We start from the raw sequence: 27,237 nt of genomic DNA, 5'->3' as shown, positions 1-27,237 counted from the left end.
TAACCTTTTTGTCTCTTATACTGCTATAAAGATTGTGAAAACTTGTATGCATTTTTATGTGCAAAATAAAGACAAAGAAAAGTTTTAAATGCTCAAGCTGAACAGCCCAGTAGTGCAACGTGTCACAGTTTATATGACACCGTTGCAGAATTTAAAGGGGTACTGTCATGGGAAAACATGTTTTTAAAAAAAAAAAGCACATCAGTTAATAGTGATGCTCCAGCAAAAAAAAAAAACAAAACAAATTTTTTATATTTAATTTTAAAATCTGACATGTGGCTAGACATATTGTCAGTTTCCCAGGTACCCCCAGTCATGTGACTTGTGTTCTGATAAACTTCAGTCATTCTTTACTGCTGCACTGCAAGCTGGAGAGATGTCATCCCCTCTCTTACCCCCCCCAGCAACCCATCAACAGAAGGCAACCAATAAGATAACAGCTCCCTGGTAAATATAAGAACAGCACTCAATAGTAAAAATCCATGTCCCACTGCGACTCATTCTGTTACAATAGCCTGCCTGAAAGCAGTTCCATAAGGCAGCACTGGCTTTCTTTCTTCTGAAAGCACATGACCAGGCAAAATGACCTGAGATGGCACCTTCACACAAATATTACAACTAAAAGAAAATACACTTGTTGGGTTAGAAATGTAATTTTACATGATAGAGTGAATTATTTGCAGTATAAACAGTGTAATTTAGAAATAAAAACTAGAAAATAAAAATCCCTTAAATCCCTTAAAATCAACATTGTGGCCCTGTTTTACTTCAAATGTTTGTGGAATACAGTATACAGCATCCTTCCATATATAATCAAGGCATAAAGGAGAGATGTAGGGCAACAACATCCATGAACTCTGATTCCGGAAACATGGCTACCATAGTATCCAGTGCTTTCTTGAAAATTCACAAAAAGGAATTTAACAGTCAACTTGTTTCTTATCTCATGTTATGCTTTCATTTTTATCTTATTTTACCAAACTTACTAACCTGATTTTTCTTTCACGGTGTATGTTACATATTTTTTTGTGAGCCAAAAAACACAAATCATCCATATCATTCATTCCTACAAATTATTTGAAAGGACTTTAAGGCATTTAAAGGCATTTTATGCACATATGTATTTATATGCCTTTATTAGTAAATACATAGGGTTTATTTCATTTCTTGCAATATAATTATTGCAATGTTAAGACTGGTCTGGCTAGTAAAAATCCTGACATTTTACAATGTTTTTACATGTATTAAAATATACACTATGCATACATTGGTTGCTACAGCAATTTTCTGAGATACAGTTAGGCTCATAAATCTTTGGACAGAGACAACTTTTTTTCTAAATTTGGTTCTGTACATTACCACAATGAATTTTAAATGAAAGAACTCCGATGCAGTTGAACTGCAGACTTTCAGCTTTTATTCAGTAGGTTTAACAAAAAGATTGCGTACAAATGTGAGGAACTACTAAAGCCTTTTTTAACACAATCACTTCATTTCAGAGGCTCAAAAGTAATTGGACACTGACTCAAAGGCTATTTCATGGGCAGGTGTAGGCAATTCCTTCATTATGTCATTATCAATGAAGCAGATAAAAGCCATGGAGTTGATTTGAGGGGGTGCTTGTATGTGGAAGATTTTGCTGTGAACAGACAACATGCGGTCAAATGAGCTCTCCACGCAGGTGAAACAAGCCATCCATAAGCTGCAAAAACAGAAAAAAAACAGAGAAATTGTGACAAAAAAAAAAGTGGCAAAATCTACAGTTTATCCTGAGAAAGGAAGCACTGGTGAACTCAACAATGCAAAAAGACTTGGACGTCCACGGAAGACAACAGTGGTGGATGATTGCAGAATCATTTCCATGGTGAAGAGAAACTGCTTCACAACAGCCAAATAAGTGAACAATAAGGAGTTAGGGGTATCGATATCCAAGTCTACCATAAAGAGAAGACTGCATGAAAGTAAATACAGAGGGTGCACTGCAAGGTGCAAGCCACTCATAAGCATCAAGAATAGAAAGGCTAGATTGGACTTTGTTTAAAAAAAAAAAAAAAGCATGTAAAATAGCCAGCACAGTTCTGGAAAAACATTATTTGGACAGATGAAACCAAGATCAACCTCTACCAGAATGATGGCAAGAAAAAAGTAGGGAGAAGGTGTGGAACAGCTCATGATCCAAAGCATAAACACATCTCTATAAAACATGGCGGAGGCAGTGTGATGGCTAGGGTGTGCATGGCTGCCGATGGCACTGGGACACTAGTGTTTATCCATGATGTGACACAGGACAGAAGCAGACGAATGAATTCTGAGGTGTTCAGAGACACTGTCTGCTTAAATCCAGCTAAATGCAGTCAAATTGATTGGGAGGCGTTTCATAATGACCCAAAACATACAGCCAAAGCTATTCTTGAATGGCCAAGTTAGTCACCCGATCTGAACCCAATTGAGCATACATAAACTAAGACTAAACTTCGGACAGAAAGGCCCACATACAAACAGCAACTGAAAGCCAATGCAGTAAAGGCCTGGCAGAGCATTAAAAAGGAGGAAACCCAGAATCTGGTGATGTCCATGAGTTCAAGACTTCAGACTGTCATTTCCAGCAAAGGGTTTATAACCAAGTATTAGAAATTAACATTTTATTTTCAGTTTTTTAATTTGTCCAATTACTTTTGAGCCCCTGAAATTCAGTGATTGTGTAAAAGTAAGGCTTTATTTTTATGCAATCTTTTGTTCAACCCACTGAATTAAATCTGAAAGTCTGCAGTTCAACTGCATCTGAGTTGTTTTATTTAAAATTCATTTTGGTAATGTACAGAACCAAAATTAGAAAAAAATTGTCTATGTCCAAAGATTAATGGGCCTAACTGTATCTGAACCCTTGCTAAAAGGGAAGGAAGACCTGACCAAATGCTGGACCACAAACAACGGTACAGCTCTTGAAACCAATATGTCATATAGATTAGTAATACTTTATTTATTTTTCTAAATTGTACTGCAACCTAAAATGTGTAAGTACGTAGCTGCGCTGCAAAAGACTGATTATTTACAGTATATTACCATCTGATTTAATGGAGCAACAAAATAATAATAATATGTGAACTAGCCTCCAAATTGTTAATATTTTTTTAGCATGTATCATATGCAGTAACTGTCTCATTTGGAGTTTGCTTTATGTTTCTTCATTTTCTTGAATGCAACAGGTCATTTTGGCAATGAGGTTGAAAACAGCAGGAATCATAATGCTACAATCTCCACCTATTATTGTGGGACTAAAGCACTTGTAGTGGTGATAAGCTCCCCTCCATGTTTGTTGTTTTAGGCCTGATTTTAGAAGTCACAACATCTCATGTGCCATAGACTTAAAGGTTGGGGAGGCCCAAAAGTATCAGCATATCTGAGCTAATGAAAGAGATGGCTGCAGCTGTTACCAGTAACTACTGTGAGTTTAGCAAATGCTGTCAAGAAAAATAAATACAAAGCCACTGTCCATAACAGTTTGTTAAGCACCTCCTAGGAAGCTTAATCATTAACCTTGTTGCCTGGGCCAGTGTGCCCCTTCAGTAATAAAAATCTTTATCTTCTTTCCAGATATCCCTTGCATGGCACTAGGTGGGGCGCATTTATTGATCCATCTAAACTGCCAACTTTAGGGCTAGGGCACACAGGCAGATTCTGGGAGATTAGTCGCTTGGCAGCAAATCTCCTCTTCTTCGGGGCAACCAATCTTCCCGAAATGCCTCCCCTGCCTTCCTGCCGGGGAAAATGCAAATCGCCGGCAGGATGGCACTTGGCGTGATTCGTTTTCTGAAGTTGCCTCACAAGGAAAGTTTGAGTGCCATCCCACTTTGTCACCGGGCGATTAATCTCCCTGAATCTGCCTGTGTTCCCTGACCCTTAATTGCACAAGGGATAACTGATAAGGAGATAAATAGGTGCAATGCTTTACAACAAACAATGTACCCCAGGCCATTGCATTTATCATAGAAGGGGTGCAAGAAGGTTAGGGATTATGCTCACTGGGGGTGCCCAACAAATAGTAACCAGTGTGTTTACATTGTGCTGTCTTTAATAAAAAAAGATACCTGTAAAATTTTGAAGTAAAAAAAAGACAACATAAAGCAAAGAAAATAAATATTAAACTGCAACCATAATAAATATTCTGTTATCTGTAATGTAATTACTATGAAACTATCTTGTAAGGCTGCAAAGTGCCTGTGGTTTATTGGCATCCATGTATTTCTAATTGACTCATGCTGCCACTTTTGTAGAAGATCCAACTTCTTTGCCTAAATTGTTTAACTTGCAACAGGCACAGTTATGCTGCAATTCTGGAAAAATTGCTGCTTTGTAGCATAGTTTGTAGAACTGCAGCTATTTGTTGCAGGTTGTCCAATAAGTAAATGAGGCTCTTTTCGATCAATATTTCTTTCTTACTGTATATCGTTGAAAAAAAACCCATTTAGGATCCAAAGAAATGTGAAATCATAGGTGTGAAAACATTATTTCCCCCTAACTTTAATCAATCTAATTAGGTCAGTGTTAGGTCTCCTTAAAAAACGTAAATGTAGAGCATATAGTCCTGAATAGCCCCCATAGCATGGTAACTTTTATTTGTAAGTGAATATAAACTAAAAATGTAAGGCCACCAAGGACTTCCATTCACTCAAGTCAACAGGTCATCTAAGCTATACCAATTAGCAATTCTGGTTCAACAACTGGCGTAAATTGGACCCAGAAGAGAAGCCTCTGCTCACTAAAAAGTTAATCTACAGTTTGAATTGTCTAACTAAACCCAAATACAGCTACAAAATAGACCATCAGTCCAAGAGTTGCAACTGAAGTACATCTGAGTAATGCAGCAAGATAATGCATACAAGCAGACCAGGACTAGAATGGATCAAAAAACAAGTTATGGAATGGCCTAGTCAAAGTCTTGACGTAAACCATGTGGCATGACTAGGAAAGAGCTGTGAAAAACATACAAATGCTGCTGACTTAAACCAGTTCTGTCTGGAAGCATGAGGCAAACTTCCCTTGCAGCGATGCAAGACTCTGGTTAACAGCAACGGTAGGGATTTTGTTGCGTTCACTGCATATAAATATTGAGAAAACACTTTTGGGCCAGAAAAGGCCAGTAAGTATTACCCAGCCTTGCATTCATGCAAATGGAGAAACCTAAAGAAAGCAAATAGTATTTTTATAGCACAGTAACAGAAATACTTGTTTTTTCTAGCAGTTGCCAGGCCCTTTAAATAACGTTCTGAAATAAATTTCTAGAATTAGAACTATACATTATGCATTAGTTATATTTGTTGTGTACTAAATTGAATTCTCCATTTTTTTCTACTGGAGCTGCCTATATATCCTCTAGCTCCATTAAATATTAGGAGGCTAAAACTAATGACACACCAGAGGCCATTTTAGAGACACCTGTTACTTTTTAAGCTATAGCAGTAGCTGTTCATGAACGCAAGGCACAGGAGACCATCCCCACAGCCCCTTTGGTGAAGGCGGAAACCGTTTTGGAAAAAGTAGCAGTTGCTACAGAATCTAATAAATAGATAAAACCTTTCATTTTTACTTGCTATCTTATCAGTAGCCCAAAAGTTCTCAATTTCCCAGCATTTATTCATCTGAATACCTTCATCTTCATACTCTTCATCTAAATACCTTACCATTTTTACATGAGCTGCCGTATATTTCTTCCAACTCCTTTTTAAAGGTGAGGAGGCTGACATTAGTAATATTTCTAAGGACAACGAAGAGGCAGCTGTTTCTACCCAGACTGTTACAGCAGCTGCTGAAGACAATCAGGGACCAGATGCTATCCTGACAACACCTCTGCAGCATGCATTGTTAGAAGAAACGGAAGTACTGATTGCAACGGAATCAGTGGCAGAAGTGGAGACAGTCTCAGTGCAAGGTTAAGATATGTATAAAATGCAATCGGAAAAAAATAGTTTCCTCAAAATATAAATGGAGCAACAACCCTTATTTTTTAACTTTTAGTTTCTAAGGACAATGAGGAGGCAGCTGTTCCTACCCAGACTGTTACAGCAGCTGCTGAAGACAATCAGGGACCAGATGATATCCTGACAACAACGCTGGAGCATACATTGTTAGAAGAAACGGAAGTACAGATTTCAACGGAATCAGTGGCAGAAGTGGAGACAGTCTCAGTGCAAGGTTAAGATATGTATAAAATGCAATCAGAAAAATAGTTTCCTCAAAATATAAATGGAGCAACCCTTATTTTTTAACTTTTGGTTGCCATCATGGAACCAACAGTCCAAAGGGGCGGCTTTATTCTCATTTTATTTTAATGACATGATAGGCAGCTGTGATCTCTTTTGCATGAGATATGTTGGTGTGTTGTAGTACTATTTTTATCTGCTGGAACCACCTCTTATTTCTTTCAACCCCTTTAAAAGGTGAGGAGACTGAAAGCAATATTCAAGTCATTGATGATGTGGCTGCAGTGGTGCCATCTGAAGTAGCTGTAGTTACTGTGGAAGAAATTGACAGACAAAACACTGTCCCCTCAGACCATTTGAATTTGGAAGTACTAGAACAAGAGGTTGCACCAGCTGCTACAGAACCAACAGCACAACTGGAGACTGTCCCAGTGCCAGGTTAAGTTCTATATTTTTATGGTGTCCCTTATAGCTTCTGTCCATAAAGACTGAAGGATCATAACAGATATCAATATATGGTGTTAGGAGAGCAATCCCTTGGCTATAGTTAGAGCAGAGATATCTGAAGCCAGCCAAACTAACTGCTTGCATACCTTCCTCTGGTCACAGTCATTTGTCACCTTTGAGTAATGATACTGTTTTCAGCATTAAATAGCATTAAAATAAACAGTATAGAATTGGATTAACCCATAGAGGTAAAGATATATATATATATATATATATATATATATATAATAACCTCTTTTAATAAATGCATGTCCTCTTGAAAAGTTCAGAGTTCTCTATTTTGCATGCGTTATTTTCTTTAAACTAAACGGAGTTGCTGTGGTCCATTTCCTCCTTGGAGCTACTTCATGTTCTTGAACTCCTTTAAAAGGTGAAGAGGTTGAAAGCACTGATGCATCTCAGGCTGCAGAAGAGGTACCTGTTCAAATTGAAGTTGTAGCAGAAGTTACTCAAGTAATTGAAGACCAGGCCACTACGCTTTCAGCACCTTCAATGAAGAATGAAACTTTGGAAATTCCAGTGTCTACAGAGTCTATGGACATTGTCTCAGTACAAGGTTAGGTTCAACGTTAAATATAAACCCGTAATTAAAAGTGTGCACTAAATGGAAAATTTTTATTATCCATCTACAAACTTGCATGCTTGTAATTGTAAAGCCATCCAGTGGATAGGCAAGGGAAAATGTGTTTGTACAGTTACATAAGAACAATATTCAGACTTCAGAGAATTTGTTTTTACCATCTTGGCAGAAAGTCGGTCCATACCAGATACCCCTTAGATACCAGGAGGGATTTTCTTGTTAAAAAAACAAAAAAACAGCAAGTCTGGATTTTCCATAAGGAGGTACCATTTTCCCTGAAGGTGGTACCATAATCTTGTTCCAAAACAACAGTGAGAAGATTTTGACACCAGAAGAGGACATATACAACACAACATATTTCCTAGGTTTGCTGCATTTGTGTTTGCTGAGCAATTATACTGTGTCAGGAGTGTTTAATGAAAAAATTCAACTTTAGCTTCTAAAATGTTATTATTCCGTAGCAAGATGGAATATATGCATATCCTCTGCAAATGTTTAGTATAGTTATTTGTGCTCATGAAGTGCTGACTATATAACGGTTTCCAGATCTCAGGGTTTCTGAGCTCTCCAATTTGCATGTACGTTTTCTATATGCACTGCCGTTATTTGTCATGTCTCATTTCTCACACTACTTTAAAAGGTGAGGAGGCTGAGAGTAGCAATGTTGCCACAGAAGAGGTTATAGTTGCTGTTACAGTTGAAGCCGTTGCTGCTGAAGAATCTGAAAAACAGGACACGACCCCTGCAGCACCATTAGTGACAGAGGAAACACTGGAGGATGTAGCAGTTTCTGAAGAACCAGTGGCAGAACTGGATGCGGCACCATTGTCAGGTTAACATGCAGGTTTAATTATTCATTTTGAAGTAAAATGTAAATGGAACATCCATTACAACACTTTTTTAGTTTTATTTTTCAGCAAAGCAGATATATCCGTAACCAGGCATTTACGCACAATGTTCAGTTACAGGAATTAAACACAATATGTAGACGAATAAAAAAAAACAACGGTTAGTAGGAACAAGGATTTATTTCAGGGAAATCACACAGTTCCTCTGCCTATACCAATTACTAGGGTGGCTTCATAATACAAACAAAAGCCCTAAGATATTCATTTTCCCTAGTACTCCTTATTTCCCCAAAGGAATGGTAAAGGCAGCCTTTACACATTTGAGTTGCTTCTCTCCATATGAAATAAAGAAGAAGATATTACAGTTTCTATTGAGCGTTCTTGCCAAAGACTGATATCTCATCTAAAAAAATACATGTTTTTGTGAGGAAATAGAGTCTTAACAGAAGTTGTACCTTCCATGTCTTCTGAATGTGACTCAATACAATGGCTGCAAAAGAAGCTATACTACCTGATAATAGTTCAGACACTCGCACATCGACTTTTAATGCTTATTTATCAAAACTAATGAGAACGGTCTTCTACTTCACCCAGAAACTGAGTTTGTGATGTGGATCTATTACTTGTTCACTAATTAGCTATAATACTGCCCAGCCAATTTCTATTCCTTTTCTCAGAGGGTTGTATGGCATAATCTCTGTCTCACAGAAGTATATTGTCTTTTTATGTCACCTTCCCTTTAATAGGGTGGCTCTATTCCAGCAGTTATGTTACTTTAGCACTATAGATCCATTTACCCATTTTAAATTCATCAGAATGTGTACTTTCCAAAAATGTAAAGTTTTTCAGGGGTCAACTTGCTGCTATGCTAGGGTGTTATATGTTACATTAAAAGCAGAAAGAGTGTTTACAGCAGCCAAACTTTTAACAATAATAATTCATTTTGGGGTCTCTACATGCCACATAGTTTGGCAATCCTGTGCACAATGGCCCTGAAACTGTTCAGAAAACCAATGTGATAATTGTGATCATGATAATTGTGACAGTAGCAAAGCTTTGCAGTTGAGTCATTTGGAGTACATATATATTTAACCTTGTTGAGTTTATATTTCATAAAATATATTAGTTTCGGGGGCCATCTTAAGCTCCCCATAGACGCGACGATTCTTCTTGCCGAACGACCGATTATAGGGAAGTCCGACCAATCCTTCGAAATTATCGTGGGATTCGAACGATCGTACATCTTACGATTTTCCGGGCCAACATCTGTCAGGAAATTGTTCGGCCAGGTCAAAAAGTCTTTGTCGATCCCAGTGCAATCTATCTATGTTTGCAGGGCCAAGCAGGCAGCTCCCCTTTGTTTTCCTGGCAAATTGGTCTTTATTGGTCTTTTTAGTTGATGGTAAATTCGTACGATCGTTCTGAGAAGATCGTGGTCTCACGATCAGGACCTGATCTTTTAAAAATCTCAACATCTATGGCCAGCTTTATTGTAAGTGGGCTTTTACCACACATAAAAAGGCAGCGTGTTTTGTTTATATGCACTATTTCATAAAACATGAAGGAATTCCAGAAAACAGCTACCTTTAGCAAAGGTTTTTTTTTAGTTTGTAATAGAATATATCTACCAATTTTGAATCCATCAGAATGTGTACTTTCCAAAAGTATATGTTGTTTCTGGGGTCAATGTACTGTTAGGGGCTTTTGTGACTTATAAAAAGCAGGTAGTGTGTTTGATTTGCATCAGCCATGAACATTCAAACTGATCAGTAGATTCCTGCTATCTTAGTTCCTAAAGACATCAAAGCTTGCTAGGAAACTACGGTCTTTTCCTCTTTGTAATACTGTTTTCACAAGGATAGAGAAATGGCTAAAATATTGTTTGTATATCATAGTTGTCCTTGTATATTCTCTGATTGGAGTTTAGTTCTTGTGTGCTGCAGATTTCGCTATTGGGGGTTAATTTTAATCTGTTCTTTAAATGACTTGGGACAGGGCATTGTAAACAATGTTTCTGTGTTTGCCAATGACAAAACTATGCAGGAAAAATAAATTCATTCTGGGTGTGTCCAGACCTGGAGAACTGGGAATCTGGTCTAAGTAGTGGATGAGGCTTAATGACTAGTGATGCACTTGAGATATTAAATATGCAAAAATATACCCTTAATGGCAGTAAGTTAGGTAAATCCTTTACAGAGAAAGAATGTTGGATGTGCCTGAATAATAAATGTAGATGTATCAAGCTATTTCATTTGCATTTCAATATGCAAAACCTTTTTTTAACAGACCTGTGAAATAGTACAAAGTTTATTCTGAAAATGGTCAGATTTCCCTATTGGAGGAGTTTTTCTCCTAATTGGGAAGATGATTTTAGATGAGTTTTTTTGCTTTTCTCTGGATTATTTAAAAATAATGCTGCTTCTCTGACAATTTTAGCTCCACTACTAATGATTTGATTATTTGGGTCACATGCATGTTGTACCTTTGAATTGCATTAGCACTAGATTAGATAACTGGGTACTGAGGATATAGTCTGATCAAATATTTGGCATGCTGACCTAACTGTTGTTTCCCATTTAATGATGCGATAAATATTTGATGCTTATCCCACTTGGTAATTACTCAGTTTGTGTGTGTGAAATGGAGCATGATGAGATGTGATTCAAGCTGCCCATATTGCCACAGTACAACAAAACATGTTGTTCCACAAGGCTTCCTGGGGCATTATACTTTGTGGAAAAAAAGCAGATGCTTTTTTTAGTAAGCGATAAAAGTGATAACAATGATTTTTTTTGCAGAATGCATCTGTAGCACTTTTCTCTAATAACATAGGCAAGAATACAAGCTACTGTGCTCTGATAATAACAAGTCTGTTTAGTGTGTATCATAGTCATAACAAAGAAACAGGGAAATCTTATAGTCATTAAAATCGGTCTACGATTAATGGGTCACATTTCATAGAAAATGCTTGCAAACCGTAATGAATATAGCCACAATGAATATAAATACCTGCTTTAAAAAAATCAGTATCTGCTCAATATGTTTTAGGTTTTTAAACTAGAGAATTGGGTGCTTTATAAAACCCAATATAAGCGAAATAAACGATCCTGAAATGTTGAAAATAGCACATATGGGGACAGTGCATATCTAAGCAATATGCATAGATAAGAAAAATATTACAGGTAGGGAGCTTTCTCATTACGCCTTGACAAAAGCCAGTATTGCGAAACGCGCGTCGGCGTTCTGAGTCCTTTTTAACCTTAACTTTTTATACTTAAGTCAATTGGGTTTTCAAAGTAGTGGAGGGGGTGGGGAGGTCTCAAACCTCAACCAGTGCTCGGTTCTTCGCTAATCTATCTGATACTAAAGCTCACAAGAGCCCGTGGATTTGTGGTTTTTTAGGCCTATATAGTTTTCTTCCAGTCTAGGACTAGAGTAAAATTTGAGACCACAGTCCCGGGTACTCAGCCTTCTTTGACTTTGTGGTGTCCCAGGGATAGAAAAAATTAGGTAGTAGATTTGGGACAACTCCACCTCCTCTTCTTTTCCATTTCTGACTTATTTTCTGAACCTGAGCATTGTGTGTTTTTTAATATTTATCCTATTTATTGCGGTCTCTATTTAATCAATTTTCTCAACTTTAATTTATTGTTAAGCACTATCGAGCACTTTCAATGTTATGAATTTTTGGTCAGTCTGGATGAAATTACTATTCTTCATTAATTGTTAAGCACTTGCACTTTAAAGTTTTTTAACTTAAAGTGATTGGAGGGGGTTACTATTAACTCTTAGACTATAATATATCCTGTTGCAAAAGGATATACACTATCGTGAAATAGAATTTGCTATAGCTAAGGGTATATGTGTACCAATTTTTCTTAACCCCTGTATATATAATAGAATGAACTGTATCACAATTATTTAATTAATTCGTAATCATTGGATTTTAATCGGTTTAATCATAGCACAAGCACTTTTTTGGGATTTATATTAAAGTTATCAGCAAATTTGCACGCAATTGAGACTATTTAAATTAGGTAGGTTTAAACTAGACTGCTGAGCGAGTTTTGAAGCTAGTGGGGTACTTTTTTCTCCTTTAAATCATTAACTTGTACTGACTAAGGTCAGACCTCCGCTTCTACCGCAGGATAAATTTATCTAACAAGGGATCACCTTTTTGTTTGAAGGTATGGGATCTGTTATGTGGAAACCCATTATCCAGAAAGCTCTGAATTACAGAATGGCTGTCTCCCATAGACTCCATTTTATCCAATTAATACAAATTTTTAAAAGCAGTACATTGTACTTCATCCCAACTAAGATATAATTAATCCTTATTGGAAGCAAAACCAGCCTATTGGGTTTATTTAATGTTCAAATGATTTTCTAGTGAACTTAAGGTATGAAGATCCAAATTATGAAAAGATCCCTTATCCAGAAAAACCCCAGGTCCTAAACATTCTGAATAACAGGTCCCATACCTAACTGATTTTGTTTACAGCATTTCATGTGCCCTAGCTTGGACTCATAGGTAATGAGCACCAAATTACAAGTCATGGTAAATCTGTTTTTTCTATGTATCATTTTTCTAGGGCCACTCCTACATAGTGTGTAAAATAGAAGTATGTATAGAGTTGTGCCCCAGAAATCTATTATACAGAAACTCTGAATTATGGGAAGGCTATCTCTCCTAATCAAAATAATATTACCTAATAATTCACATTTTTTTAAAGTGATTTCCTTTTTCTCTGTAATAATAAAACAGTACCTTGTACTTGATCCAAACTAAGATATAATTAATCCTTATTGGAAGCAAAACATTCCTGTTCTCTGGATCAGGAGCTCTATAAACTTTACAAACTTGGTGAACAGTACCAAGTCATATTAATATTAATTAATATTAATAAGGTACTGTTTTACTATTACAGAGAAAAAGAAAATCATTTTAAAAACATTTCAATTATTATATTAAAATGGAGTCTGTGGCAGCTTTCTGGATAAGGGAGTTATCTGAACAAGTTTGGGATACAGTTTTGGAGAAGCATCAAACAGGGTTAGCAGTAGCGTCACTAGAGGGGGCGGGCCCTGGTGAATGACGCGCAGCCGGGCCCCGCCCCCCTCCGTACGGCCGCATTTGTCAGTGGCGCGTGAGCTGCCGGGGGGCCCTGAGGGGCTGCGGGCCCTGGCTCGCTCGCACCCCCTGCTCCCCCGGTAGTTCTGCCACTGAGGGTTAGTTGTAAACATGATCCCAGTCTTTGAACATCTTCCAGAGCCTGGTTTCATTCTTATATTAATGTGAAGTTTCACTTTAAAGCAGCACAATATTTAAAGCACATAGCCAAAACTAGACTGGAGTGGAATGAACCCAAGAACCTGAATGAATGGCCAAACACGGGCCAACCCATACACTATACTGCCTGCCTGGCATGTAAGCTTTTTGGACAGATACCATAGGAGGGGCCATACGTGTGTATTGTCTCATTTTGAATGTGCTCTTCACTTCCTATCAGATGACAGAAATTTCCATCAGGACCAATAATCCTTAATCCACCAAAATCACAGGATTATCGGTCTGAAATGCCCCCAGATGGACAAGTATGGGCATCTTTAAAATGGCCCAGTCAAAGCTGTGACAACGGGTCCAGAATGGCCAAAATTGCAAATGGCCCAACCTAGAAGACACTTGGCCTACAACTCAACATGAAGTACTATTGACATGGGGGGTGAATACCTGCTGTTATGCCACAATAAATATTTTGCAGCTTTAAAGTGTCAAGTATTTGGTGTAAAACATAATTAAAACCAATTCAATCCATCTTCATTCCAGGCTGTAACTCAACAAAAGGGTGTTAAAAACCATACCTAAGTGATGTATACGTATTTGTATCTATTTCTGTGTGTAACTTATTTTTTTTCTCCTTTATTTCTCCTTTTTTTCTCCTTTATTTTCATGATATACTTTCTTTAATAGTCACTGCTATTAAAATCTTGTTAAGGCCTATGAAATGGGAGGGCAGAACAGGCAGGGAGTGGCATTTTGACTACTATGTTTGCATGTGCGCCATACACATAAGGGCTCATAATCCTGCTGTGATGTAAACATTAATGTATTTCCAAATGTAAAGAAAACCATTTTTTTCTATTACTAATCCACATTACAAGTAGTTTTCAGTCACAAATAAAACGACTTTCCTTTTTTGCACTATTAATATAATAAAAGAATGGTCTTGCCAAAGGTCTTCCTCTATTGGCTTAGAAATGAATTAACAATAAATAGAATAGAAAAAACTCAAATGGAAAAAACTAGGGATGCACGAATCCTTTGTGAAAGATTTGGCCGAATACTGAACCAAATCCAAATTTGCATATGCAAATTTGGGGTGGGAAGGGGAAACCATATTTAACCTTTACCTTGTTTTGTGACAAAAAGTCACATGTTTCCGCCTCCGCCCCTAATTTGCATATGCAAATTAGGATTTGATTTGGCCAAATCCAATACCAGAATATATTGAAGATGTCTATATTGAATATCTGGAATGCTACGCGTGCCTTTGCTTCTTCTATAGTTCTTTATGTTGGCTCTCTTCCGGTATGTCAGCAATTAGATGATATAACAGTACTAGGGTGTGAACTGTATTTAGTGTACTACCCTTATAGTGTTATTATTTATCTTAGTCTAGGTTATGATAATCACATTGATACTACTGCCCTCTACTGGTAGTTTTTAATACCAACATTTTGTTTTAAATTGCATTGCTTGATTACATTGTTTTTTACGTTAATTAAATTTCAGTATATTTTTAGTGATACAGTGTGAGTTTATATGTGTGTGTGTGTGTATATATATATATATATATATATATATATATATATATATATATATTTTTTTTTTTTTAAGTGAGCTGTTTTTACTAAAGTACTTCCAATAAATGCTAAGTTTTATAGAATTGTGCATGATCCTAGTTGGACTACATATATATATATATATATATATATATATATATATATATATATATATATATATATATATATATATATATATATATATATATATATAGAAATATATATATATATTATATCAAATAGGATATATGTATATTATATCAAATAGGATCAGCACTCAGGTCTTAAAAGAAATGAAAAAATGTATGTAATAAAAAGCTAAAAACTGACATTTCGACCTACCCTAAGGCCTTCCTCAAAGTGGCAAATTAGCAGTGGACTTGCCTTAAATCTATGTACTTGTGGGGAAAAAACAGTAGCAGCGGTGATCTAGTATGGCCATCGTCAAACACATCAATTGATATACTAAAATCCACACTTACACAATTCTTCAATATCTATAAATCTCGCAATGAAAAAGGTTAAAAACAAGAAACTATGTAACAATTCTACTTGTGGCAATCATATGACTTCCTTTCACCTAATTTATAGTGGAGTGGAACTATGTTGCCAGTGTTACTAATGTATCGTTGATTGAGAAAGTGTTAAGAGTCTAGCACAAAGATATATACCTATAATTTTGTTATCTTCCCTGTGCACTACAGATAGGGCACCATAATTTCCCTTCAACTTATTTTACTTGACTTGGGTACAATCGCTATAACAAACCATACTTACAGCACATCATGTCTTTAATTCCTTTGCGGTTAGTCGCTTGTGTTTGACGATGACCATATGTCATCACTGCTGCTGTTTTTTTCCCGCCAATACGTAGATTTTTTTCATTTCTTTTAAGACCTGTGAGTTTGGATCCTATTTGATTGATGTGGATTATTCGCTGACTCTGCACCCAGGCATATTAACTGTTCTTTTCAAGAGTGCTGGCAGCTTGTTGGACTATATATATATATAAATTTATATATAATACACAAAAGTTCCATGACCTGTATAAAAACACTCGGCCTTCCATATGGTCATGGAACTCCTCGGTAACTTATAATAATGTAATCATTTACAAGAGGGGGTACTTTATTCAATATATATAGATATATATATATAGTTTTACACTTATCTCTAAAGTTTCACAGTTCCCCTGGAGACAAGCATTTATGGAAACGAACACAATATTAGCTAAACGTGTTTTTTTCTTTTAATTATACAGCACAGAACACTGGCACCATAGCAGCTGCCTCAGCTGAAGAATTGTCTCCTGTGTTAGAGGAAACATCAGTTAATATCCCAGAAGAGCTTGCTGCTGCTGCTGCAGATGATTGGTCTGAGCTGTCTGCACACAAGCCAGAGGATGCTGTAGAAGAGGCAGTACAAGGTACTACAGGTGAGTACTGTGTCATGAACATTGTTATATATGAATGAGATACACATGATTTACATTGAGGGGTTCTTATCCTTTGATGATTACTGTAGGATTTCTTCATGAAAAGGGCACTAACATTTCATGTAAGCTTCCTACTTTTTACCCCAGCATGCTGTGTGATTTAGCTGTTTCTTGGATCCCTGCACTCCAAGTAGTTAGGCCAGATCTGAATCTTCACATCAAACCACAGAGTTATAGGGGTTGTTCACCTTTGAGTTAACTTTTAGTATGGTGTTGAGAGTGATATTCTGTTTTAATTTTTTATTTTATAATTTAGATATTTATAATTACCTTTATAAATGTGTTACCATGTATATTTTCAGCACATGTTAACCCGTTTGCTTTTATAATGTAAGTAATGGCATATTTTCCTTATAGTGATCCCTGAGGTAGCACAACCTGAGGTTTCTACCAGCTCTTAGAAACAGGTAAGACACTAGAATTGAGCCAGCAATTGAAAGACAGGGGTTTTATATATGGTGTGTTTATATCCCTAACTTTGTAATAAGCAAATTATTAATGTCACATACAAACTGTTTTCAGTCATGAACTGTATACTCCAGTGCACAAAGCTGCTGCCTGCAGCACATGTACACCAGCCCTCTGCAATTAGAGTTAAACTCACCGATGTTGCTGCATTCTTTCCGTTATGTTAGCCCTACTTTTTCCCGGCTGACAAATGATACTGGGAGATGAGCAAAGACACAGGGTAGGGTATATTTGAATGGAGTGGACCCTTTCAAAAAAAATATATAAATTAAAAAAAAATATATATATATATGTATTTAGTGCTGGTTTTCTGCAAGCTGGAGAATTTAATATGGAATATTTATATTTTAAGGTAGGAGAGTTTTACCATCTCTTTAGAAAACAGAATCAATGGAAAATACATTTTAGTAAATATCATCTATTCTATCGTCTTCATCTATCCACATCCCCTGTGCTTTATTTGGGGCCTTTAAAGCTATTTACAAACATGATTTGTCTTCACCAGTAAGTGCTGAGTAACTTACAGAATTACAAATTATGTTTTGGTGGGTAGGGTCTCCTATGAATACATAGAGATCTGCTCACTTTGTTATTCTAGCAATAATCTTCAAAACAAAAGTTGCTGTATTCCTCAGAAAAACAAGTTTTTTTGAGGAGGGAGAATAACAGAATTTTTTTTTTTTTATATAGTGGTGTATTTCCAAAACTTCATTTACTTACACCCTTAGTGATTTTATACACACATTAATCAACACGGGGAAAAAGTGTTAATGAACACGGCACAATGTGTGTATAAAATCACTAAGGGTGTAAGTAAATGAAGTTTTGGAAATACTACACTATAAAAAAAATGTTTCTGTTATTCTCCCACCTCAAAAAAACGTGTTTTTCTGAGGAATACAGCAACTTTTGTTTTGAAGATTTTTCTGACAGGAGGAGCAGAACCTGATCTATTGCTGGACTTTGGGAGAAACCATAATATCCTTGGACTCGAACTTTATTTGGACATTTATTCTAGCAATAGTCAGTAATATTTAGCTTATTTTCAGCAAGGAGACAGTTTACCTTGCAACACTATTCAGTCTCAGAAGAGATCTTGGCTTGTGTGGATAGAGAAGGGAAGTCTAAACTCAAGTTAAAAAAGTTTAGGGGGAAAAGAGAGAACAGAAGGGATTTGAGACAGGATGAGTGAAGGAGGTATGAAGAAAAAAAACACAAAACTGGGTGGCAAACATCCCACCCAAAACAATCAAGCACATCCACTTTACTTTACTATGTGTGTCCTTGCACCTCTGGTCCTGTACAGAAATTATCCATCAAACACCTCTGCCTGTCACAGTCTCTATCACATTCACACACACTATGGTCAGTACTATTAGGAGACAATTAATCTTCTTGTATGTATTTAGATCCCCAACCTTTTGAACCCATGAGCAACATTCAGGAGTAAAAGGAGTTGGGGAGCAACACAAGCTTAAAACATTTTCTTGGGCTGCCATATAAGTGCTGTGATTGGACATTTGGTAGCCCGTATGTGGATTGTCAATTTACATTGAGGCTCTTTAGCAGTGCACCTGATTTTTATGCAACCAAAACTTGCCTCCAAGCCTGGAATTAAAACTTAGCACCTGCTTTGAGGCCACTGGGAGCAACATTCAAGGGGTTGGAGAGCAACTTGTTGCTCACGAGCTACTGGTTGGGGATGACTGATTTAGAGTATGGGAGGAAACAGGGATACCTTCTCACACGCACACACACACACGAACATTCCGACTGCAATTACTCCTAGGCCCCAGTGCTGTAAGGCAACAAAACCATTACTATTTATGAGCAATTTGGGAAATTAATACTGAGTATTTTTACTATCAATGTAAAGATAATTGGGCTCATTTATGTCTGTGAACAAAGTGCAATTTGGAGTGCAATCGCCATATTTTTTCCCACTGTGGGGAATTCCAGCCTCACTGCAGTCACATGGGGGCAGTAAGTCTGACACAATTACACTATGTTTGGCACTGAATTTCATCTGGCATAATTTCTGGTGTTTGGCGAGTGAGGTCTGTGCATGATTTTTTAGGTGCAAGGAAGGAAGGAAGGACCGAACGTAACCAAGTGCAACTATACGCAGCCACGGATTTGTGGCAAGGCCGGGGCCTAGGGTGGCAAAATTTTAGGCACGGCATGCGAACCAGCCGCATTCTGAGGAGCACTGGGGAAGTACAGCTCCTGTACGTCCCGGGGGGTTGTGCTCGTGAAGGTCGGGGGGTGGGCATTAGGACCACGCGGCCTGGGGCGACGTGTAGGAAATCTGGGCCTGACTATATGGAAGTGCAAGGAGCACATTTTGACAGAAGTACCTTCAATGAAAGAGGGTTTCCACACAACTGACTGGGGGGAGCCCTAATTATTATTAGCATATAGTTTCATTTTACTATATTATTTATGCCTTTCTTTTTTACCAGTTCTCTTTTTTTCCCTTTCATTGTTTTCTACAGAAGAAATCCCTTTTCAAATGTGTTCTCCATATAATTTACCAAACCTGAAACACTAGCAATCTGCCTAAACCCTGAACAGATTCAACTGAATTTCCACAATCCCCAACAGAGTGCACCCACCCTCCCATTTCTATGACTATGCATGGATGGTTTCCTTAAGAGTGTCATGGAAAGCTTTTCCACTGGAAAATGGAAAGAACGAGGTGATATCAGCTACCAGAAAACTCTTCAGGACCTGATGCAGATTTCAACTTCAGGAAGAAACGCTCCATATAGTAACCAAGAAATGTTATATTTCCACATGCAGATATATTGCATAGAGCTGCTTCCTGTAGCTGCCCCATATGCTGCCCGGGTTGTTTACCCTTTCACTACTTTGCACTTCTTCTAGATAAACTATCTATCTATCTGTAGGGAACCAAAAAGCATGGCAGAGTAGGGTTTCATAAAACCAGGGAAAAGCTGCTGGACAATCAGAATACTTTTATCTTTTCTACTTGCAGGAAATATATAGATCTGAGTATTTTATTCAATGAAACGGGGGATAATAAGGTCATTTTCAGCCCAGCATGTTGACTTTTCTAAATCTTGCGTCTTTTCATCTTTCTACCTTCAGAGTTCTGTGCCATAAGCTGTGAAATATGTTTGTACCTCTCAGACTCCTTCGCTATAGAATTTAGGGATGGACACATATATCATCACATCAGAAAGAAGCTTAACCACTGACTGTGTCATGGCACTAAAACCACCTTTCCTCTGACTCCCTAGTGTAATGATTAGAGTATTGGCCTCATGACATTTTTGCTGCATCCAACTCTATTTTATATTTTAGGTGCTATATTTTGTGTACTCTTACAGTAAATGTAAATACAGGTATAATTCTAAAGGAACACACAGAACCATCACTTTGACAACTTTGATAATTTTTAGCCCAAATTGCACTATGTGTGAAATTTGCCTTATAAAAAAAATGTACGGACTGTAATCAGGTTAGTTGCCAAAATCCAGTTGACCAATGCATCTCAGTATGACTAAACAGGGAAAACACTTGATCAGGTATTTTGGCCTGCCCCCAACAAGTGCAGTTTTGCATGACCAAACTGTCCTCTGATCCACTCATTTGTCTATCTTACTTTTCCAAACACAACCTGTGGCCCTCCATCTGTGTCTACATCATCTCTACACAGCTAGACCTGGAATACACGTTGGTTCTGTATCAACCCTTTGTTACCCCTAGAGAACGCTACAGTAGGACTGGGTTTACTATTCATATTTATAAGGGGAATGTACCACCCAAAAAACAAGACTTACTCAAGTGTGCATCCCCTTAAATATTCATGTAACGGGTAAATAATGCAGCTTGGGCTCATCCACACCCATTTTATAATTATTTGGCTGCCACATTGATATTGTAAAGTATCATAGTATCACTAGTATAATGACATTGGTGACCTTCATATCTGTATGATTGGAAATCCCCTTGTCAGTTCAGTAACCACTGGAGGACCACAAGTTAAAGATTCTTAAGCTAAAAAATATATCTCAGATTCAAAAATTTTAATAATTTTATATCTGGAGAAAGGATCGATGTTATAGCCCCAGGGCTACCTTCTGACTGCAATTTAGCATTCCATGAAGCAGTTTCACACTGCCAGAATGATGGTGCTAAAACCTCAATATACCTCACTCACTTAGGGAACATTGACTTATCTGAGTTGTATGGATACCTGGATTTATTCAGCATCAGCAATATACAGGGTGCTTTATAATCAGCAATACTATGAAATGGGTGATAGGAACATGCAGATATGTCCAGCAAAGGCTACAATGGTTTTTATGTATTTAATATGCAAATATATTCAGAAACCAACAGGTAACTCTTGCAACATTCTTTATAAACTGCTGTGTAGGAGACTCTCCTGATCTTTCCTTTAACTGTGAGTCAAATGGTTTGTGTCCTACCTCATGAAAATTCATATTCCCTTCACTCACAGAACAAACACGGTACCTTATCTAAATGGCACAGAGCTACCAAGCTGTGACTGGAGTTCATTACCAGTATTTCTTTATTTTACACTTTATCATGTGCAGTATTTCTATGTAGAGACAATACCACTGTGAGACTTACCTTTGCAAATAAAGACAGCTCTTTTATCCTGTTTATCTTTGTCTAGTTTGTCTTTTGGAAGACTGAACAACTTAGTGACTTTGCATGCAGGCTAAATGTGAGTATCCCGTATACAGATGCCTAGAGCACTATATTCCAATTTCTTTAGATTAGCTGTATGAGTGAGACAGCATTAAGCAGGCTGTTTTATGTCTCTCCTCAGGGCTGGCTTTTGGCTAGTCTACTCCGTGCAAAAAAATGTCATTTGGCACAGCGAGCCCAAGAACATAAACTGCTACTTGTATCAGACATTGACATGTCTGGATGGATTTAAATAACAGAGCCTATACTTCTAACAATACAATTGCAAAACAGTTTGCAGGATTTTTATCTACCAAACTGTGCAAATGCAATACTAAATTAACTTTTAGTATGATGTAGAGAGTGATATTCTGAGATCATTTGTTTTCATTTTTTATTATTTGTGGGGGGTTTTTTGGGTTATTTAGCTTTTTATGCAGCAGCTCTCCAGTTTCCAATTTCAGCTATCCAGTTGCTAGAGTCCAATTTTACCCTAGCAACCATGCCATGCATTGATTGAATAAGAGACTGGAATATGAATAGGAGAGGGCCTGAATAGAAAGATGAGTAATAAAGTAGCAATAACAATACATGTATAGCCTTACAGAGCATTTGTTTTTAGATGGGGTCAGAGGTCCCTATTTGAAAGCTGGAAAGAGTCAGAAGAAGAAGGCAAATTATTCAAACACTATAAAAAATAAATAATGAAGGCCAACTGCAAATTATACATTCTATAACATACTAAAATTAGCTTAAAAGTGAATCACCCCTTTAAACCATCAACATTTTACCCTATTACATGCATCCGATTCTTTTGGTGCACCTGGGCTGTTCCTATTCACACAGGCCTCTGTGGAAACACTGAAGCTACTGAGAGGTTTGGAGGGCAGTAGCTCCAGGGATCCCCCATCATTAGGCACATCAGCAATTGAATCGGAACAGGAGATAGAGAGATGGCAGCATATAAATATACAGAAGGAGCAGCTGCAGGAATTAAATTTTCTGCGCAACTGACTGTGGGACACAACGGTTATGAATAAGTAAATGAGTGCTATGGTCTCTGCAATTCCTTGAGTTATTTCTGCCCCAACTATTTGAATTTGTGAGCATTTTCATATCGTTCGGAAAAAGTGTGCAGCAGTATGACTGCTTTTGGGACATATATTTGATATATTTTCTGGGGATTATGTTGATTTCTTTGCCCCTCTAACATTTGTCAAAGGCCTGCCTTAACTGTAGCTATCTGAAAGGATTTAATTTGGCAAGTTATATATGGTTTTGAGGGTTGCCACTGTGACAATTTTCCCTTACTCTGTTACATAATTTTGTAATGCTATCTTATATCTAATGAAAGTAGTTTAGAGCATGAAACACTGAGCACTGGCTCAATATAATTGGCAAAAGACCTTAAATGCATGTGAGTGACATTTCTATTGTTTTCAAGATATATGTATGTCTGGCTCATATTTGGGCCTCTGGGACAAGTCTGAGATAATAGAGTTCTGGGTTATGCCGTAAGGGGGAGAACCAAGAAATAATGGCCAGTAGCTTTTTCCATGAACTGAATGTTGCTTTCATAAAACATGTAACCCCTACTTTCTATTTTTTGCTTATATCATTTTTTCTCAAGGTGTATTAACCCTTTGTTTTCACAAAGCAGTTTAAGGGAGTCAGTCACCATTGTAAGTAATCTATCACGGCACAGACTCACAATTTGGGTAAAAGTTCCCTGATATCTACTAAGGGCATACTATGTATACTTACCTCCCAATATTTTGGAAATAGAAAGAGGGACAAAAAGATTTTTTTTTTAATTTTTGTGACCACACCCCCTAAATACCATGTTCATTTTACAAAACTTGGCAGGTTATGAAAGTTTGAACACATTTCAGTGGTTTTTATGTGTTATTACAGTTTTGCTAATGAAGGTGAATTGCCCATTAAGCTGCAAATCACAGTTTCCCCAAGAGACCTGCTTATCTTTAATAGTTACAATTGTAGCTATTGCTTGCTTATCTTAAATTGTTACAAAAGTATCCAAGTGCAGGCTCTCTGCCAAAAGCCAATTAAGTTTAAAACTTTGTATCTTTTTCTGGCTGTTCAGTGCAGGAGATCAAAGAGAAAGTCGTGACATTTCAGTAACAATCTGGGACTGCAGGTTGACCTGTCAAAATCAGGACTGTCTTGGGAAAAATGGGACAGTTGGGACGTATGTGTATATATGTTGATGGAACAGCAGTGTATACTGCTGCTGAATCCTAAATGTTGAAGTTACTGTACTGCCATTGGCCCTGGCATTTCAAGTACACAGAGGCCAAAAATACCCCCAGTAGCCCACTAAATAGTGACTGTCTATGGCATCTTACAGCAGCCCCTCTGGCATTTTCCAGAACCCACAGATTGCAAGTCTGGGCCTGCCCACATTTTGTGTTTCCATACAAAGATTATTTGTGCACACAACAATCTATTGGGTGCACTGAACTCAAAATCTGCATATGAGAGAACTGCTTAGGGCCAATCACAACCCTTTGTTGGCATCCTCGGGAACTATCTTCAAGCTCATCTTGCTCCCCAACCCTTCTTACATATGAATGTGGCTCATGGGGGGGGAAAGCTTGGGTATCCCTGGCTTAGGGGAAACATCGCATGGCAGGAGAGAGAGTGATTATGACTATTCCTGCTTCTGTACCAGCCCAAGCCAACCACAGCCCTTTAGCAGTAAAGATCTGTGTCTCCAAAGATGCCCCAATAGCTCCCCATCTTCTTTTCTGCTGATTTACTGCACATGCTCTGTGCTGCTGTCACTTACTGAGCTTAGGGACTGACTCAAAATATACAGTACACATAGAATAGAAATGTCACAATATAAGGCTGATTTGTAATAATACAGATAATTACTACATGGCAGCACAGAAACCAATGCAATCAGCATCAGAATTTAATAATCAACCCTGTAGCATCAGTTTATACTACAGGCTCATTTTCTGCTTGATAATTTGAGACAACCCCTAAGCTTAGCTCCTCAACAGCTGCTCAGAGCCCACTGAGGATGTGAGTGTTGCAGACAATTTCCAAGATGGTCACCCTCTGTTACAAGTTTGAAGTCCTGGATTATTGCTGCTATTAAGAAGCTGAAACTTTAGACTGGTGTAATAAGTTCAGTATATAAAATATGGCATTTTTAGCCACATTCATTTTTAGGGGTTAGTTCTCCTTTAATCCAAAGGGTGAATGGGGCAACATCACCCAGTCACTAATCAATTGTAATATGTTTCTCTGGTTTATATGGTTTCCCCTTAACAATATACAGTATGATCTACACCTGAGCAGCAGTACTGCTGTGTTCCGAACGGGGAGTAATACAGGAATATTTATAGCAGGTACAGTTTAGTGTTTATGCTTCAGATTGAATGCAGAGATGTCACACTGGATCCAAAGTGATTCTGGGACATCTTGGCTGAGCAGAAATGGTATTTCTCAGACATGTATTGTAAGCCATACTTTATGCTAATAACTATTTTTTTTCTTGCATATTCTTTATAATAAGCATCTTTATTTTGCAGTCTAAGGAGAATCTATTATATGCTGATTGTGTGTAAGTCACAGATTTTTTCTCAGTTTTCTATCTGCGTCTATTTATTATATGTCTGTGTTATACTGGATATGGGTGCTTCCACCTCAGGTATTTTATTCTATGGTTCTGCACATAAATGCTGGAAGAGTCTGCACAGCTGGGAAAGCTAAGCAGGGGTTATGAGTCAGGTGCCTTCTACAGAACAACGTTATGCTGTGCCAATTAACCTGCAGTGGGGTTAAACCTGGCATCTACTACTTTTACTGGGTCAGTCAGGCTAATGTCACACAAGGCATATTCTCCAGTGTAGAAACCGCCAATCTGCTCTGATGCACACTGGTGCTTTTTTTCAGCTGCAATTCACTCTCATGTGAGTACTGACAGAAGCATGAAATTCCTTGCAGCTGAGAAAATGTTCTGTGACATTAGCATTAAAGGGGACCTGTCATCTGAAAAAAATATTCCAAATTCTATTTTATTACGTTTGTCAAGCAAAATAAACTTTAATTACACTGTATAAATTATTTGAATCTTGTTTCCTTCGGTCTGGGAATTCATATCTATAGAAAGCAGGCAGGAGCCATTTTGTGGACACTGTTATTCAGGCAAGCCTTGCATCATCTCAGAATCTTGTTTGTGCACCAGAATGTGGGACCCGATGTCAATCCCCATGTCCTGACTACACTTTTAAACGGTGAACGGGGGAATGTGGAGAGTGCAGTGACATCTAGTAAGTGCTGAATGGAAAGTGAAAGTAATTGCATAAAGGAGGGGCAGACAGTATTTGATTGACAGCTATGAATGCTTTAATAAAATTTTGGATTTCATGTTTAATTGGAAAAGGACTTTTATTATTCAGATTTTTATGTCTGTGTGACAGGTCCACTTTAAGGTGGCCATGCATGGGTAGATGCAGATCTCTTGCTTGAAATGTAGCAGACACCTTAATGTTTCAGCATAACACCTCTCACACCTAAAAATAGTTCTGGGGCATGTCTGGGTGTGAATGAGGAACGACCTTACTGTTCAAAGTCAAATATTGGAAGGTATGTATTAACACAGTTTTCTGTTTATAAGATTTGAGAGGGAGAGAAATGTATTGCAAAAATTAGGTTGGAGTGAGTTATGGAGGACACAGCAGGATCAGCATTAGAGAGACTGGAAGAGGGAGCTGGAAATGATATTAAAGGAAATGTATCACCCCAGAATGAACTGACTAGAAATGATGCAGCTATAACCAGGGGGGATCCTGGCCCATCCGCCGCCTGAGGCAGCAGCAGTTGCTGCTGCCCCCCTCCCCTGGAAATTCGCTCTTAAAGTACCAGGAGCAGCATTTTTGCTGCCCCTGGTGCCTAGTGGGGCGCTGCCGCCTGAGGCGACAGTCTCAACTTGCCTCATTGGCGAAGCACCCCTGGCTATAACTGTAACAAGAGGAAGTGTGATAGTGAAAGACTTTGTCCACTAATTGGCTCAGGAGACCTAACCCTAAGGGCACACGGGGAGATTCGGGGAGATTTAGTCGCCTGACTACTAATCGCCTCTTTTTCTGGGCAACAATCTCCCTGATCTGCCTTCCCCTACCTTCCCATCAGCTATAATGTAAAATCGCCAGCAGTATGGCTTCGTTTTCAGAAGTCGTCCGAAGTTTCCAAATGAAGCGACACGAGTGCCATACCGCTGGCGATTTTTCATTATAGCCGGCCCATTATATAATTGATGACATATGGCAGTTTACAGAAGCCCCACTGGCAAGTGCCAAAATAAAGAAATTGTCAGCCCAGGCCTGATTATGTTCTGAATCGAGGCAAATTCTCTTATGGGACAACCCGTAGGTCAAATGGTAGAATCATATTAGGGGGCCTAATGAAGTGAAGTGGAACTGCAGCTTCTCTTCTTTTCCTCATTTTGCAGATAAAAATTCTAATTCTGCCTGACTGGCATACCAATTGATATCCATAGTCATCCATCCATATCCATATTGTTCAGGATTATCAGGTCACCAAATAAGTAACAGAGCAAGGCAGAGTAAGGGCATACAC

At 37.8% G+C, this 27,237-nt stretch overlaps 1 protein-coding gene across 2 annotated transcripts in view; it reads left to right on the top strand.

Moving 5' to 3' along the window:
- Positions 1-21,597, top strand: part of mgarp.L (mitochondria localized glutamic acid rich protein L homeolog) — a 42,028-nt gene extending 20,431 nt beyond the window's left edge. The window contains exons 6-13 of one of the 2 annotated variants that reach the window (XM_018231805.2): positions 5,729-5,929; positions 6,016-6,192; positions 6,438-6,638; positions 7,078-7,263; positions 7,928-8,119; positions 16,240-16,413; positions 16,831-16,880; positions 19,437-21,597. In XM_018231805.2, the coding sequence (XP_018087294.1) occupies positions 5,729-5,929; positions 6,016-6,192; positions 6,438-6,638; positions 7,078-7,263; positions 7,928-8,119; positions 16,240-16,413; positions 16,831-16,874 (1,175 nt within the window). In that variant the 3' untranslated portion in view covers positions 16,875-16,880; positions 19,437-21,597. The remainder of the gene's footprint in view (positions 1-5,728; positions 5,930-6,015; positions 6,193-6,437; positions 6,639-7,077; positions 7,264-7,927; positions 8,120-16,239; positions 16,414-16,830; positions 16,881-19,436) is intronic. The other variant, XM_041589888.1, reaches the window with a different exon arrangement.
- The last annotated feature ends 5,640 nt before the right edge of the window (positions 21,598-27,237 follow it).

The sequence above is a fragment of the Xenopus laevis genome, chromosome 1L (genome assembly GCF_017654675.1).
Source record: "Xenopus laevis strain J_2021 chromosome 1L, Xenopus_laevis_v10.1, whole genome shotgun sequence".
Lineage (NCBI taxonomy): Eukaryota > Metazoa > Chordata > Amphibia > Anura > Pipidae > Xenopus > Xenopus laevis.
Note: the sequence above shows the minus strand (reverse complement) of the source record. Positions and strands in the feature narration are given on the sequence as shown.